Below are 16,282 nucleotides of genomic sequence, written 5' to 3'. Positions count from 1 at the left end.
CTGAAAGGGAAGTTAACTGCAAAAAACCCAAAGCTTAACATTGCTGTTTGCGTGACAGCAGAGGTCTGGGTGGTAGCAGTGAGGGGATGGCTTTCAAAGAGGACTGCTTGGCCTTCCAGAATTGCTTTCCTAGAAGTGTTCCTCTTCCAAAGAGTTGACTATCTGTATATTGTGTTTTTCCTTTGCAAAGCTGTAGTAGAGTTCACTTTCCCCTACTTAGTGACCAGGAATGCCAGTTTACCCAGTAACTGTTTTTGAAGCTTTTTGAAATGCATCTTCTCTAACCATCTGCTTCCTTCCCTCTCCTCTCCTCTGTTCCCCCCCCCCCCCCCCCCCCCCGCCAAAAGTGGTTATTAACTTGTGAACAAATAGGGTTTTGCCCAGAGGTATACACTTGTTCTTTGTAGAAGTATAATGATTTTTAAATAATGCATTGTAAAGAGAACAAAAAACAAGTGTGAATGTGGGGTATATGAGGGTTGGGGAGATATTTGCTGATTTATGAGAGTTGGTCCAAAATTGTTTCAAATGCAGCTGCTGTTTTGAAACCTCTTGGTTGGTCTCCCACAAGTCAGTATTTATCCTGTTGATCTACAGTGCTCTGATGAGGGGGAGAAGGGGGATATGAAGAGAGTGATATACAGGAATGATCAAGCTGGTGTAATGCAGTCTGGGCTTGCGTGGTACTCTGAGTGACCGTTCCTGTTTCTCTGTATGTTTATGAATAATTCAGAAATTGCACATACTTCCAGTGGATGGGAAAGCATGACGAACATTGGTACACACTTGTAGATTAGCAATCAAATGTGGTCAGGTGTTGCAAGCATAAATTAGAAGTTCATATGTGGCATATAAAACAAGCAGAGGACTGATTTGATTGACAATGTGAATCTCTTCCTATGTTCCCTCGGGGTGCATTGGAAGAATGTGGTGCTACTCTTACAAGGTTACTGGCTTTGCAGTTTTGATCAGAAAATATTAAAAAGAAATACAACCTTCCAGCAGCCTGTTTCATGCAGTTAAGCTCTTAAGAAAGCACTTGACATGCTTATATTTTCTGAATGGTAACTAGAGCTCCTATGTACATATCACCAGACTCAGTCTTATTCAAAGCATTCAACTACTGTGGAAATAATGGCACAGTATAAGATTGCCTGCAAGTTTTGTCAGATTTTTTTCCTAGCATACAAGTTAATTTTGAGTCATCTAATGGAAATACCTACAAACCCTGTCCTTTAAGGCAGGAGCCTGGGACCTTGGTATAGGAAGAGTATGCTACTTAGTGAACATACTGATCCGTTCAGAGAAGCTGAGTATAATTTATGCAAGTAAATTATTCAGCTTCTCTGAACAGATTAGTGTGACTTGCTTTTTCCACTTAGGTCTGAGTAACTGCTTAATCTCAAATTGTCAACATTTTATTAGCCATGGGTATGGTTTGAGAAGCAAAAAGCTGAATCAGCATCATTGGTCCTCTTGAAAGTTGGATTGGGGTTGTGGTGCTCTGAATGGTGCTCTAAACTTTGTATTTTGAAAGGGTCCCATTATTGCTAATATTACAATTCAAAAAAACTGAAAGAGCAGCAGCAGCAAGTATAATTCTCTCAGATATGAGAAACCACTGCAGTGGGTTTAAAATAGCCTCACTTCTGAATTGCTTTCATGTCTTTAAATACAGCTGAAATACTAACAACAGTCAAAATAACAGGGTTTATTTTACTTTACTCTGAACACAAGTTGCTAAGTGAAGTGCTTGGGAGAGAAGCTTTGATACAGTGCTATTTTGGTTGAAATCATGCTTGTCAACGTTCTTACTGTTAACGTGCATTAGGAAAGTTATGGGTTTATATAATGAGCCCATTAAATTTGAAGCTCAGGCTGCTTCACCATACTGTGTTTTACTTGCAGTACAATGCCAGCTTTTGATCTATCAGAGTACACAAATGTTCCAGAGGCTAGTGGGAAAAACTGAAAGTACATTATTAGGGAACAGCAGAATTGCAGGCTTGAATTCTTTTTGGAAGGTCTGTGCATACATGTTTCTCTTGGCCGAAGAGGTGATGTGACTTCTTCCCTGTCAAGCCCAATACTGACTATGGAGGTTTTGAGGATGTGCACACCTGCTCTTCTTTTGTAACAACAGATTCTCCGCACAGTATTTATAAATACAGCTGAGTAATTGGTGTAAAATTAAGAAATGCCATTACAACATCCTTCCCAGAGTATAAAAGTTACTCCTTGAGCAGCAGCATTTCATTCTTGCATTACCGTGTCAAACGAAGTCCAGCAGTATTACTGCAGATGCTTTGCTTTAGAGGAACTAACTGGCTTTTGTGGTTGCATCTATGCAGTAAAACTGAAATCCTGAGAGGAGAAAAATGTGTAGCACTTTAATTTCATTTGTAAAGAGACCTCTGTCACAGAGGGAAAAATGCACGTAGCATTTGCATTATACTATGTTATCAGACTGCTGAGGGAATATTGGATAATGCAGTTCAGTTATTTCCTGTCTGCAAAGCTGGACTTGAGACAAAATTTCTGGTTCAGAACACCCAAATGGTGGGGGGAAATCTTTCAAATTCTATTATTAGAAAAGAAAAAGTGCTTGATTGTCCTCTCATGCTCTCCTTTAATAGCTCCAGTCTTGGTGACGCATCCTGCTTTGACCTGGTATCTTACATTGATCGTGTAGTGTTGTACTGTGTCCAGTGTGGGCTCTCCAGTGCAAGAAAGATGGATACCTACTGAAATGAGTCCAGCGAAGGACCACAAACATGATCAAGTGACTAGAGGAGCATCTCTCGAATGAGCAGAGGCTGAGAGAGCTGGGACTCTTCAGCTTGGAGAAGAGAAGGCTTGAGGAGTGGGGAGGGGAGGGAAATCTTTTCAGTATGTAAAAATATCTGATAGGGTGTCAAGAGGATGGGGCCAGACTTCTCTGTGGCTCCCAGGGACAGAACGAGAGGCAGCAGGTACAAACTGATACACAGGAAATTGCCCTTGAATGCAAGAAAATCGTTCCTCCCTGTGAGGGTGGCTGGACACTGGAACAGGTTGCCCAGAGAGCTGTGAGGTCCCCATCCTTGGAGATACTCAAAACCTGACTGGACACAGTCCTGGGCAACCAGATGATCTACGGAGGTCCCTTCCAACTCCAGCTGTGCTTCGGTGTTTCTGTGCTACTCTTAAATTCTGGGGCTTTTTCCTGTACTGTGTTCATCCATGGTGAAGCAAGATCTATGAGGATCCTATAGTCTCTAGGAGCTTCTTCCTGCCTACTCTGCAGGGTGAAGGAGAACTGTGTTTACCGCATGTGGAAGAGACAGCTATGTTTACTGCTCTGTGGAAAATTACTGGGGCACAAGTTTAAATCAGATGCAATATTTTGGTGTGGCCGAAGTTTACTGTAATCGCTCTTTCTTCAGACAATGCTGTGCTGAGAAGTGATGCATTGCAAGAATGCCTTGGCAATTGTATGTAACTTAAAGAAATAAAAACAGCCTAATTAAAGAGCCTAAATAAAATTCTGTGGACAGTGTTCAATACTGTGTGTGCACCTTCTGAGGAAAGAAGGAGTCCTTTGTTGCTGCTAATCTGTCTGAAACCTTCAAGCACTCTGTTGCTCTAAGCATTAAGCTTGCCAGCTTTTGGCAACTAATTATTTTGTTCTTTTCCAAAACAAACGCATTCAGCTTGCTTTTCCTATTCAGTAGAACAAACTCTTGTTCGGTAGGGGGGTTTTTTTGCTAACAGTTCACCAAACAGTTTTGAGTAGGTAACACTGTAGTTTTCTAGTGTTCACAGGGTAAATGGGAAGCATTTGGAGGAATAAGATGAAACTCATCAATACGTGCAAGGAAGGAGACTTGTGAGGGCTTGCATAAAGGGGGTTACTCAACTGGGGAAAGTTGTGTGTTTTTTTTTTTTTTTTGTCATCCAAAAGTAAAAATACCTTGCGAAATGTTATGCATGCCTTATCTACTCTTCCTTCTCTTCAGTTTATAATTGTTTTAGTGTAAGGTTCTCAAACAAAGTTAGATGGAGCAGTCTGAAAAACAAATACTTACCCTGCTGCTTCTGGCAGTCTTCCCCTTGCATCTGCTCCTTTCCTAGCTTAGGGCAGCATTTAACCTCAGTCTTAATATAGTTGCAATAGTGATTAATTTAGAAAGAACATTGACACTAGCTTGGGAAGAGAGAGCTGAGAAATTGACGAGTGACTGGAAAATGTATAGCCTTCTGTCCAAAGAAACAAGAGCCTCATAGAAGAAATAAATGAGAAACACAACTACTTATACCATAATCTTAATAGGACCCATCCTCCCTTTCTCTTGGAGCTGTAAAAGTTTTTCTTCCACTGCTTGTTACTGTGTTACAGTGCTGATGCTTTGTCACTTCCATTGTGCATGCATCTCTGAACCCAGGAATTGTTTCTATTCTTGATTTAAACAAAACCAGTTGTGTACAGATCCATATTTAAAAAAAATGGAGCATGTGTACTCACTGGTTGTGCTTGTATGTTACAGAAGAGCTTTATGCACTCAGGATAATCATGCTGTGAAAAATGGTTTAGAAAGATACATGGGGGAGAAAAAAAGCTGGTGCTGTTTTAGTGCATTGCACCACCATCACCATAGTAACCCTGCTGCTTTTGAACACTTTTAGCAAATTAAGTGTTTGTCATCTTATAAAGGAAAAATTAAGAGACTTTGTCTTTTCACTGCCACTGTTGCATACTTTCTGCAGCTGCTGCTGCTTTTCTTCCACACCCTCTCCCTGTTGACGTTTTCTGCCATGAACCAGCTATATAAAGAGCAGTTAAGACCATTTAAAAGGGCTAAGTATGTATTTTAGCTCTTTAAATAATTTCACGTTGCATATTCTGTGCTCAGATTCATTTTGTTACTGGAGTTTTTTCTTCTGTGTCCAGACACCTTGCAAGTCCTGCCTCTTCCCCAAAGCTAACAAGGTTTTGGTACTAATAGCAAAAAGGAAAGAGTTGAGGGTTTGAAAAGCAGGCTAGAGAACTAGTTATTTTACTGCCACTCCACTGGGGGGGGGAGAAAAAAGCCAAACTGAACGAGGAGGTAGAGGCTTACTGAAAGGGATAACTCCCATTTTCCTGATCCCAGACTCTTCATGACTAATCTGTTCAAGTGTGTCTGATTAGTGCTGTTGTCCTTGTGTGTGTCATTTAAGAGAGCAACTCATTAATATGACCATATTCTTTAACTAGAATCAGAGCTATTGGTGTCTCTGCATTGTTACAAAAAACTTAAATTGACTCATTTTGTTGGAAGGCTTTACAATATATTGTTAAAATTATAAGTTGATAAAATGTGCAGAGAAATCATTAGGAAAACCCTGCACATAGGGAGCTTGAGAGCTCGGTTAACTTAAGAAATAAGCTTTGAAATGTTTTTATTAGACCTTTGGGAGCTGTATGGGAAACCCCCTAGACATCTTGGTGGAACACCAATAATTAGCATGTGCGGTTTTTTTTGATCTAAGACATCATTGTTTTCTCCTGTAGTATTTTAGAAAGAGAGGGTTTTAAGATCTTATTTTACTGTTATTACTGACAAGAGGATTGTCACTGTACATAACAATTTCCTTTGCAGGGGGAAGGGGAGAAATGGGGTGTTTCCTGTGTAGTTTTAAAAAATGCTTTGCCTGGATAGGGCTATGTGAGGAACACCTTAAGGACTGGTTTGTTTGGAATGGGCCGTGATTTTCAGCTATAGCTAGAACTCCAGAAAGAAGAGGTGGAAGGCTCAACTGTTTCTATGAAAAGGATGAGGGGTGTCATACTTAAAAATGTTGGTAATGTCAGTGAAGGACAACCCCCTCCCCACAAGAATTACTTGTGGTGATAGCTTGTTTTCTTCTCTTCCCATCTTTACAGGCATATGAAAGAAGGTTTCCTACATGTCCTCTAATACCTATGTTTGTAGCTAGCGACACCGTAAATGAATACAAGAGTGAGGACGAAGCTATCCATGTGATTGAAAGGCGCTGTAAGCTGGATATAGATGCACCACGGCTATTGAAAAAGGTATTTAGGTTTGAAGGGGATGTCTTCTTGTAAATTGTTTCACGTGAATATTATACCTTAACAGAGTCTGTGACATCTTCCTCAGATCGCAGGAGTGGATTATGTCTACTTTGTCCAGAAGAATTCTTTGAACAGGCGAGAGCGGACTTTGCATATCGAGGCCTACAATGAAACCTTCTCCAACAGAGTCATTATTAATGAACACTGCTGTTACACAGTGAGTAATGGGCTCTTGATGGTGCTACAGATCGAATTAAGTCAGTGTTTAGATTTCAGGATTCAAACAGAAGTTGGATTGTTCTTGGCTTTCGCCTTACGAGAAAAAATAACCAACACAACACCGTGAGTGATAATTGTTGTTAGCGCTAAATGTAACATACTTAGTTGAAGAAATGAAGTAAGTTTGGCACCTTCCTTGTTGAGCACCTTCTTATACTGCAGAAGAACGCGACATAATTTGCTGTGTTTGACAGCTTGGTTTAGGCAAGTCTGTGGTCTGTAGTAGCAGGGTGGGCCTTGTTGAAGCTGCTGATGATACCCTGACAGAACTGTTAAAGGAAAGCTGAACATAGCTTATTTGCCTTCTGCTCAATTCCAGACAAATATGCATCAAGTCAGCTATGTTTTAACCTAATTCTTTCCATTGTGGCTGTTCTTGGACTTCAACGAAGACATTTTCTGATACAAAGGAGTGTGGTGGGTGGTGTGTTTCCTGCTGTGGTCATGCTTTTTCTTTATGGCTTATCAAACACCCGTAGTCTGATATGATACATATTTATAGAAGTAATACTTGGAATGGATGTTAAAGGTCAAATCCTAGCTGGCAAATGTAGGCCACTTATTTGCATTGTAGCAATCTTTTTAAGTGCAGGTAATAACTTAAATGTTTTGTGATATGTACAGAACTGTGCTTAAAAGGTCAGTGGAAATCTAACCTGCTTGACACTGTTAACTGATTTTTTAAAAAATTATTATTACTGCACTTATTTCCAAGGCCCAATCCCCATTTAAAAATGTGTTTCTACCTGCAATTTTTCTGTGAAAGATCCCTTTAAACAGGGGAAATGTTACACAAAAAAACTACGCGTGGTAAATACATTCAAAACATGGTGCTTCTCCCTGCCCTCACTCTATTCAGTCAAGTAATTAGCAACGATTGGTAAAGGCAGAATCGGAAACACAGTTCAAGAAGAAATTGTTTTTAGAAAATCCTTTTTAGTTAAATAGATTGTTGTATAATTGAATTTGCGATTGAACAGAAAGATTCTTACAGGCTATTTTCATGGCTTGTACTTGTTTAGGTAGTATAGGCTCTTGTATGCACCCCCCTCCCGCCCCCAAAGGCAGAAAGATGTAAAGGAGGGGAAGTGCTTCTTTTTTCTGTAGTCATCTTCTTGTAAAATGTATTAAACAGGCAAATAGATTCCAAAGGAAATGGTTTCAGCCCTGTTCCTTGGAGCTCTACACATTAATTTAAGCTGTATGCAGCAATATGTTGCGAGGAACAGTCCTTCACTGACAGTTGAATCAAATGTCTTCCATTTCAAGTAGATATTATTGCCTCAGTATGTGAATACTGTTCCCAATCAGCATTAACATGTTGTGAGGGATGCTGGGGGGGATCTAAGACATCAGGACAATTGCACACAGAAATGCAGCCTGCCATGAGGCTTTTATATAACCACAATTTCAGAGCCAGATTGGAACATCCTTAGACAAATCTCTTTTAGCTGAAGAGAGTTTAGAAAACCTCTTTCCTTCAGAGTAGTAGTATAGACTGAAACTGTTTGTCATCTCTCAGCTAGTTATCATATAAGCTAAGAAGAAAGCTGGGGATGCTCTAAATCTAAAAAGACAAGAAAGTAGAAAAGGCCTCCTTAGTAGCTACAAAATCCAGCTTGTTCGGCTGGGAACCCAATGAAAAGGTTATGCTTCTTTCTTTAGTATTATCGAGAGAGAACAAAGTAAAATACTTCTCTGTCTACGAAATATTAAGGTACTTTGTAGGTCAGTGAAGGAATGTTGTGTTGCGGTATGTCTGTTGCAAACATGTCTAGACTGCAGAGCCTGGAAATGCTTACGCTGTGCTTGCTGCTGTCTATCAGCCTAACCTGCAGCAGCACAGAGTTCACTGGAGGCTATGCTACTGCGTTTCACAGATGAGCTGTGACTGTAGTGTAGACCTGTCTCAAGAATGAAATACTGTAAATTGTACAAGTGTGCTAGTCCACTGACTCTTGGCTGGTGCACTTGTTTTCTCCTTCCCTCCCTCCCCTTCCTTTTCAAGGCAAAAATGTGCTGTGCTAGCCATGTGACTGTAGGAAGGCTTCTCAGCTTTTTGTTCTTCAGTGTTGCCTTTTTCTATCTGTGTTTTGTAAAGGGAGCAAACGACTGAAAATTCCACTTAGACATTTCTGACTGTGTGAACCTGAAAAACATGAGACAGTCATTTAAAATATTGTGAGAAAAAGCATACCAAAGGGGTACCTAAAGTATATGGCCTCCTTTTAACTAATAGGTTCATCCTGATAATGAAGACTGGACCTGTTTTGAACAGTCGGCAAGTCTGGACATAAAATCTTTCTTTGGTTTTGAAAGCACAGTGGAAAAGATTGCCATGAAGCAGTACACCAGCAATATTAAAAAGGTGAGCTGAAAATTGTGAAGGAGGTGCCTGGCTCTAACTTATAAAAAGACAAAGTAGCTGCCATGAAGTAACAGGTTGCTGCCCTGAAAAAGCTGGGCTGCTTGCCCTTCAGCCTAGGGCAATGTGTGTGTCTGTATTTGGAAGCTGAATCTTTAGAGAGATCTGGACATTTAGTGGGTTTCCAGCCCAATTCTTTTTGTGTCTAAATGGGGATTTTTATTAGCTAAAATAAAGTTTCCTTTTTGAAGGGAAAAGAAATAATAGAATACTACCTGAAGCAACTGGAGGAAGAAGGAATAACCTTTGTTCCTCGTTGGACTCCTCCTGTTGCATGTAAATTGGAGAGCAGCGCATCCCACACAAGACGACCAGTTTCCCCTGCCATTAATATACCGGACTCTGCCACAAAGGAGGGCTTGAACAGCAAGGAGATCCTCAACACCTCAAGCAGCCCTGCAGAGCCTACGGCAGGAACGCCTGATGGTACTGTTGTCTGACTTCTTTTAGCGAGGTTCTTTGTACTGTTAGAGGCTCTCAACACTGCACTTCTGATATGCAGCTGAAAACCTTCACATTAACTCCTTTTTTGGTAACATTTAATGTTAAAGTATGGGCTTGCAGAGCAGTAACCTGTGTGGGAGCTGGATAGCTGTTACCAGCTGATCTTATTAGTGAGTGAACATCAGATATGCATGGAAAAGCTCTTTTCTCAGCTGTTCATTAGCTTGCAAATGAATGGCCTACTTCTGCCCTGGAATTTGGGGATGGGTGTAACTTTAGTGATAATTGGGGGAAGAAAGGACTGAAGCTTCCCTAGATTCAGTCTTCTGTTATATCTTCCTTCCCCTATTGATAAGGGAATTTGGGACAATTCTTGCACTGAGAGGTTTAGTATCTAAGATCAAAGCATCTGTATGTATTTTTCAGAAGAAGCAATTCATATGGTACTGTGAATTGACAAATCTGAATGTACTAGGAAAAAGCACTTGTAAATGCCTGATTTTAGTCCTTAGTTGCAGAAGGCGAATTAATCTATCAAGTGACTGTGTATTTTGGCTTGTGCTTCTTTTCATCGATTGAAAGAAACTTTATTCAAATTTTGCCTGTACAGAATGTGTCAGGGTGTGTAGTAGCAGTAGACAAGGCAACTTGCTGCTAAAAGATGAGCAAAGGTTTTTTTTTCCATTAAGCAGAAAATCTTAAATCAAAATTCAGAAATCCTCACTTCTGTGCAGCCAGACTTGGCTGAGGCTGCAGATAGGAGCAGATGGTTTTCTACCTTACGTATCAGCATATAAAATCACTTGCTGTTGGCCTGGGCCAGTTCATGACCACTCTAATCATATGTACATCTTCTTTTAGACAAGCTAGATGCAGACTACATCAAGCGTTACCTGGGTGACTTGACACCAATGCAAGAAAGCTGCCTCATTCGACTTAGGAAATGGCTGCAGGAAACGCACAAGGGCAAAGTAAGTTCTTGTTAGTCTCATGTAGCTCTTTATTCCAGAATGTGTGGGATGCAAGGTGGGCTTGAAACGTCATGCCACACCTCATCTGGCCAGCTAGTCCTGGTGAGTGCCTCTCTTTGATCAAGAGAGGCTCCTGCAGAAGTGGAACAGCTAAATTAAGTCTCCACACTGTTACTAAAAGGAGTTTGTTGCAATTGTCCAGCTGACTTTGCTGACTGAGGTGCCTAAATGATTAGTATGACTGCCTCCAAGAATGTCAATAGCCCAGCACAAGGAAATGATGTCAGTTTTAACAAGTCTGCCTGGTTCTAGAATAACCACCTTTTTGCATTTTTGGCCAAACATTTTTAAATCTGTGTCCCTAAGTGCAGAATTGAAAGGGAGATAATATGACCCATCAGAGCACTGAAAGCAAGTTTGGGGGTATATTCTCAGATTTTCCCATAGCTTGCAATTCACATGTGTGTCTTGGCTTCCAGGCTTTCCTTTTACTCAGCACTGAAATGCAATATGTGTTTTGCCGCTAGATTCATATAAATTGAACTAACTTAGTATGGTCATACAACTCTAAAAGATTAAGTTAAAGGAGTTTCTGAAATTATATCCCTCAAATCAAGGTGGCTGCAATACCTCATGGTGCTTGTGTTTTTGTTGCAAACAAAGAATGATTTGCTTGAGTAACTTTCCGTGTTGTATACCTCCTCTTGCACTGGCTCAGGGCAATACCTTCTTCAGCTTCTGTTGTTTTCTCATTCATCCTCGTTGCAAACATTGAAGATGAAGTATTTTTTTAATAGATCCCGAAGGATGAGCACATTTTACGATTTTTGCGTGCCCGGGACTTCAACATTGATAAAGCAAGAGAGATTCTTTGCCAGTCGCTAACGTGGCGTAAACAGCATCAGGTAGACTATATTCTGGACACCTGGAACCCTCCTCAAGTACTCCAAGATTACTATGCAGGAGGCTGGCATCACCATGACAAAGGTATGCTCTGTACCGTAGATAGCAAAAAACGTTTATATCCTCTGAATTAGAGGTGATGGTTGTTGCCCTTCTGCTAACTAGAGGTGGCAGGAAAGATTGGTGGAACTTCTCAGGTGTTATAATTAAATGCATTTAAATTGGTATTGCCAGCTTCTTAGTTGGTTGAGCCAGACTCCCAGGTCCTAATCTTTATTTGACTAATACCAGACATGACATGGAACTCTCCAAGGAGCTCAGCTTTGCCAGTAGCATAAAAAGGTTATTAATTGCATTTCTGTAGTGCTTTGAGATGCTTAGAAGAAGGATGTTAGGCAGATGATGAGTATTCTCTTTCAGTGATTAAAGGATGTTTGTAAATAAGTTTATCTTTCTAATCAACTTATTCCTGATGTTGGGTATGTCCGCTGATGGCATAAACGAATACTTATTTGGCATCACAATCAGTTTAATGGTAAGTGTAGTGTTACAGAAACATCAGGTAGGGCAAGTTTATTTAAGAAGGCAAAAAGCTTTGGCTGATTTTACTCTGTATATCAAGCTTTGGCTGGATCTTCAAAATATGGCCCCTTCCCACTCCCCAAAATCCTTCAGCGTACTTTATCCTGCACTGATCTTGTTGCTACCACACGCACGTATCCGAAAAGCTTTCTGGAATTTGTTGCTTGAGGCAGGGTGAACTCTTTGGAAAAAGAAATGATCTCTTACCATGAGTTATCTGTGTTCTTATTTAGTCTTTTCCCCACTATGCACCGTTGTTTCTGCTAGCTCTTCCTGTTACAAGAAGCATTATGAAACAGGACAGGAAGCTGTCAGCAATAGCTGCCAAGAGCCAGGGAGGGCCAGGGAGAAGTTTAGTTACTGCAAGGCGGAAGGGTCTGAATGGCTCTCCCCTGCTGCTTTGGGTTTGACAAACCTCAAACTGGGAAAATGAGAATATGCTTGTAGATGCTAGAAAAAAAAATTCTGGATGCACCCTTCTTCTCTGTCAGTGCCTTGTCCTTGCTTCCCAAAATCTTCCTCCATCCATATCATGTGGCTGGGTCCGGCCAGCGAGGAGAAAGGCACAAAATGCTTCAGAAGGTTGTTTAATATTTTTCTGAGGAGTTCTTCAGTCTTGTTGCAAACTCTTCGTTCTACGCCTTGGTTCCTTTTGTCTCTTGTAGCACACCCACAAGTAAAAGCAGGGTTTGTCAATAGTAGAAACGGTAGAGAACTTCAAGCTGTGGAATTTTCTGTAATTTAAAATTTTACAGTGGGTAGATTCTTTTTCAAAGCCCTCTTTTCTCTTCTTCCTCCTTTCCTCCCACATATGCAAAATGTGCCAAACTTAAGATAGCTGAATTTTTAGTAGCTTTTAGCACTAAAGCAAAGAAGGCAGCAGTTATAAAGCATATTGTCTTGAATGACCTATTAATGCTAAAGAATGAAAATTATTATTTATGCTTGTAATTAGTACAGTTTTTTGTATATCTAAGTGGCTTTTGTTTTAAGAGTGCTTCAGTCAAATTTTTTAAATCAGAACGCTCTAATGAATTATGAAATATACAGTGATAATACAACACTGTCAGTTAAAAGACATTCTTTCATGCATTATTTGGGTGGAGCAGGGTTAGTAAACTATTAGTTTGTTTCTGCATGCATGTGCATCAGAGAGGGAGGGAGACCTGCTATGAAACTTAATAGCACTTTTTGTTCACTGTTTCAAAAGCTAAACAGTACTTTCCAAGAAAAATGTGTGTTTTAATGTTAAAATAATATTTTCTTTTTGACCACCTAATAAAATATAAGAGACTCAGTCAACTTTCATGGTGGTGGTGCTGTAGCTGAATAAATAACTTAGTTTAACTCTGCAAATATTTTTTTCTACAGTGTATCTTCTCTTTCCCTGTGTCCCAAAGGACTTAATGATAATTTGGTACTTCTCTTCTTGCAGTTGTTGGAGGGAAATGAAGCTAAACACAGACAACAGAACTTTGGGCAGATTGTTTTATGTAGAAAGCTTTTTTTGTGTCCTAGCCTATTTAGTTTTGTAAGTTGATGATGATTAAGCTTGTGTACTAGATTAGATGGAGCAAAGCTTAAAAATATATCATAACTTGGTGAGGATAGAAGATGTTTCATGTAACTAGCTCCTTGAATTTTGCGAAGAGACAGAAATGCAGAATTGTGATTCTCAAATTCAGCCAGTGCAGTTGTTGTTTGTTAAGGCTTTTATCCTTGACAGTATCAGGATGCCCTGGTGTGCAGCAAGATGACTGTGAAAAGACAAGCCTTTGAACACAGAGGGTCTATCTGAAGCTGATCTCTGGAACAGATTCTGTTCTCACCAGGCTTAACCTGCATTAGTGAGGCTGTTTGCCAGTTCCGCATAATATTTAATGGCATAGCTAAAAGGTGTGACTTCAGCAATACTGAAGAAAGCAGGTCTCTGGATTAACACTTTATTGGCAGTAACTCTCAGAACTCAATGCAATTGCCTTTCCAAAGAGGTTGCTGTGGGCTCTCTGGAGCAGTATTGCGGCATGCGTCACAGAACGCTTACCTCCTTCCTTGCAAGTTGCTAGTTAGACTATTGGACTAAATTTTTTCCTGCATCTTAGCCATGCTGCAAACGAATTGTAGTCCTGTGCCTTTGATTGTGTATACCAGGATCTATAAAAGTACTTGCTGAGGTCCTTTGGACTTTCCTTGTAGGTAGGGGAAGTATTTTTGCATCAAGATGTCTCCATGAAGCTTTGCAGTTTAGCTACAGGTAATCTTTTGATGTAGCCAGACAAGGTAAATTATATTTTGCCATCTGTTCCAGGAGCTCCCTCTTCAAGCTATACCTCAAGGTTTGAATGAACTATGGCTTGTTTGCATTTGGATTTTAGCATAAAGCTAGTTCAGTCAATTTATCTATTATTGTAAAAATAAGTAATTTGCACTAAGGGTTATGCTGATACATTTGTTCTTGTTATTCAGATGGTCGCCCACTGTATGTGCTGAGATTGGGACAGATGGATACCAAAGGCTTAGTGCGAGCTCTTGGGGAAGAGGCCTTGCTTCGATACGTAAGTATTTTTGGAGCCAGCAAGTTGCTAACAATGTGATATTTTCATTTAGAAATTTCCTGCTCTGCCAGAATGTTCATCACACTGGATATTTTGATGTACTCTCTGGCCGTCTGTTTTTGGTTTGAGTAGATCTGAAAGCTCCTGGTAGCTGGTCTTGTGCATTCTTTCCAACTGCAAACTGATGGTGGAAAGGCGTAGTTCTTGGCAGCTCCTATAGTTTTGAGTTAGCATTTTCACAGATTTTTCTGCAGTTTGTGCAGTACTTCAAAGTTGAGTCTCTACATTTGTGCAGGAGAGAAAATGCCATGCTAAGATTCTTTTCAAGCCTGCATTCCAAGGATAAGAATAGTTTATTTTTAAAGAAAAAGTACTTGCCTGTAATGTTAGCTTCTTTAAAGGCATCTCCTGGACAGACTCTTACTGTGGATCTGCTCAGTTTCCAAGCAGAAAGCTGGCAGCATTCCAAGTTCTGAAGAACTTTTTGACTTCAAGTACTGACAGTCATGGCCATAATAACTGCTAGAAGCAGGGGCTGAATTGTACACTTTCTGCCAGTGGCATTTCCAGGCACATGCTAAATTTTACTTGCTTGCCCTAGTTGTGTTTCAAGGTTACTTCCTCTGACTTGAAAAGCCGCTTTAGTTTCTAAGTGGGAAATCAAAGCTTAAAGGGGCAGATGTGTAGTGTCTTGTCTGTATTACTCTGGGGTCTCATCTTTCTAGAGGATATTGTTTACGTGTTATCACTTTTATAGAAAGGCATGCTTATTTACAGCAAGCTAAGCCAATGGGGTAAATGTAGTAATTTCTAGTTTCTCCTTTGGAAGAGGTTGGTGCAAACACACTGGGTAGAACTCTCTGCTGTAGTATTCAAGTAATATGCAGGACCTTAGTATTTTTAATCTTCGTAATCCTTCTAGAAATCATTACTCCTAAATCCCTTACATATTTCTTTTTTCACCTAAGTTAGTTTATGGTGGCCTGAGTTTGTAGTTTTGATTAGGCTTCAGTTAGGAACATTTTTTTTCTTTATCCCACCTGCTCAGTTTTGGCCTTTCTTCTCTAAAAAGTGTGTTTTCTTGTACAGGTTCTTTCTATAAATGAGGAAGGACTGAGGCGATGTGAGGAGAACACAAAAGTATTTGGCAGGCCAATAAGGTAAAATAAAAGAATAGGGGGGAGGGGGAAGGAGAAAGGAACATCAGGTAGTGTGACACTGCTGAGCTCAGTTTATTAAGTGGACCAAGCAAAGGGTAGGCTGTGTGTCTCGCATGCAGACACATGTACAGTTATACTTAACTGGGACCCACCCCAATTACCACTTCAGTGAGTCGGTGCAGCTGAGCCCTGGGGGAAATGCAACACATGCTCCAAAAGTCTGTTTTGTACTCATAACGGTTCCACTTGGGGTACTCTGCTTCTGTGCAGCCTTGGATGTCTGCAAACTAATGCACTCCCCTTCCCTTCTCTATTTTGGGGGGGGGGGGGGTGTTGGTGTTATGGTCAGGAGTGGAAGGGAGTGGACTGAATGGAGGACTTGGCCCTGTGATGAAATAATGTTTCCTGGACTCTCTTCAATTTCTGACTCCTTCCCTTAATCTGTAAAGGTTCAGGGATGCATGTGTCTGCTTGTCTTTTCACTGTTAGAAGGCTTGCTGTCTCAGTTCTCAGTGGAAAATCGAATCCAAAAGATGGGTTTCACATGCATAACTATGAACCTATACTGCCTGCTGGACCTTTGTTTGTAGAAGTGGTCCTCTGAGCTTTAGAATACCTACATGTTAAATATTTAACAAGTGAAACAGAAATGTTTGCTGCTTCATAGAATCCTTGGGCATCGCTTCATGTTGGTAGTTGGTGCAGCACAGCTGTAAATCTTGAATCCATGCCTGGGGTGAGACCTGAACTTGGAAAGTAACTAAAGCATATGCTGAAGCTCAGTATTTAGTAGTAAGAATCCATCTTTTATAGAACAAGCATCCTTCAGTGAGATCTGCCAACAGAATTAGCTTTGAAGTACAATTGCACTCTTAAAAGGTACTGTCTTAGTATAGGAAACCTGCACC

At 40.4% G+C, this 16,282-nt stretch overlaps 1 protein-coding gene across 2 annotated transcripts in view; it reads left to right on the top strand.

Annotated features, from left to right (window-relative positions):
* Positions 1–16,282, top strand: part of SEC14L1 (SEC14 like lipid binding 1) — a 45,738-nt gene that overhangs the window by 18,559 nt on the left and 10,897 nt on the right. For both annotated transcript variants that reach the window (XM_064522534.1, XM_064522533.1), the window contains exons 4-11: positions 5,906–6,055; positions 6,141–6,272; positions 8,574–8,702; positions 8,951–9,185; positions 10,065–10,174; positions 10,972–11,161; positions 14,126–14,214; positions 15,304–15,374. In XM_064522534.1, the coding sequence (XP_064378604.1) occupies positions 5,906–6,055; positions 6,141–6,272; positions 8,574–8,702; positions 8,951–9,185; positions 10,065–10,174; positions 10,972–11,161; positions 14,126–14,214; positions 15,304–15,374 (1,106 nt within the window). The remainder of the gene's footprint in view (positions 1–5,905; positions 6,056–6,140; positions 6,273–8,573; positions 8,703–8,950; positions 9,186–10,064; positions 10,175–10,971; positions 11,162–14,125; positions 14,215–15,303; positions 15,375–16,282) is intronic.

This window comes from Dromaius novaehollandiae, chromosome 18 (assembly GCF_036370855.1).
Source record: "Dromaius novaehollandiae isolate bDroNov1 chromosome 18, bDroNov1.hap1, whole genome shotgun sequence".
In the NCBI taxonomy this organism is placed as follows: domain Eukaryota; kingdom Metazoa; phylum Chordata; class Aves; order Casuariiformes; family Dromaiidae; genus Dromaius; species Dromaius novaehollandiae.
The sequence above is the reverse complement of the archived record's forward strand: the minus strand, read 5'-3'. Positions and strand labels throughout refer to the sequence as shown.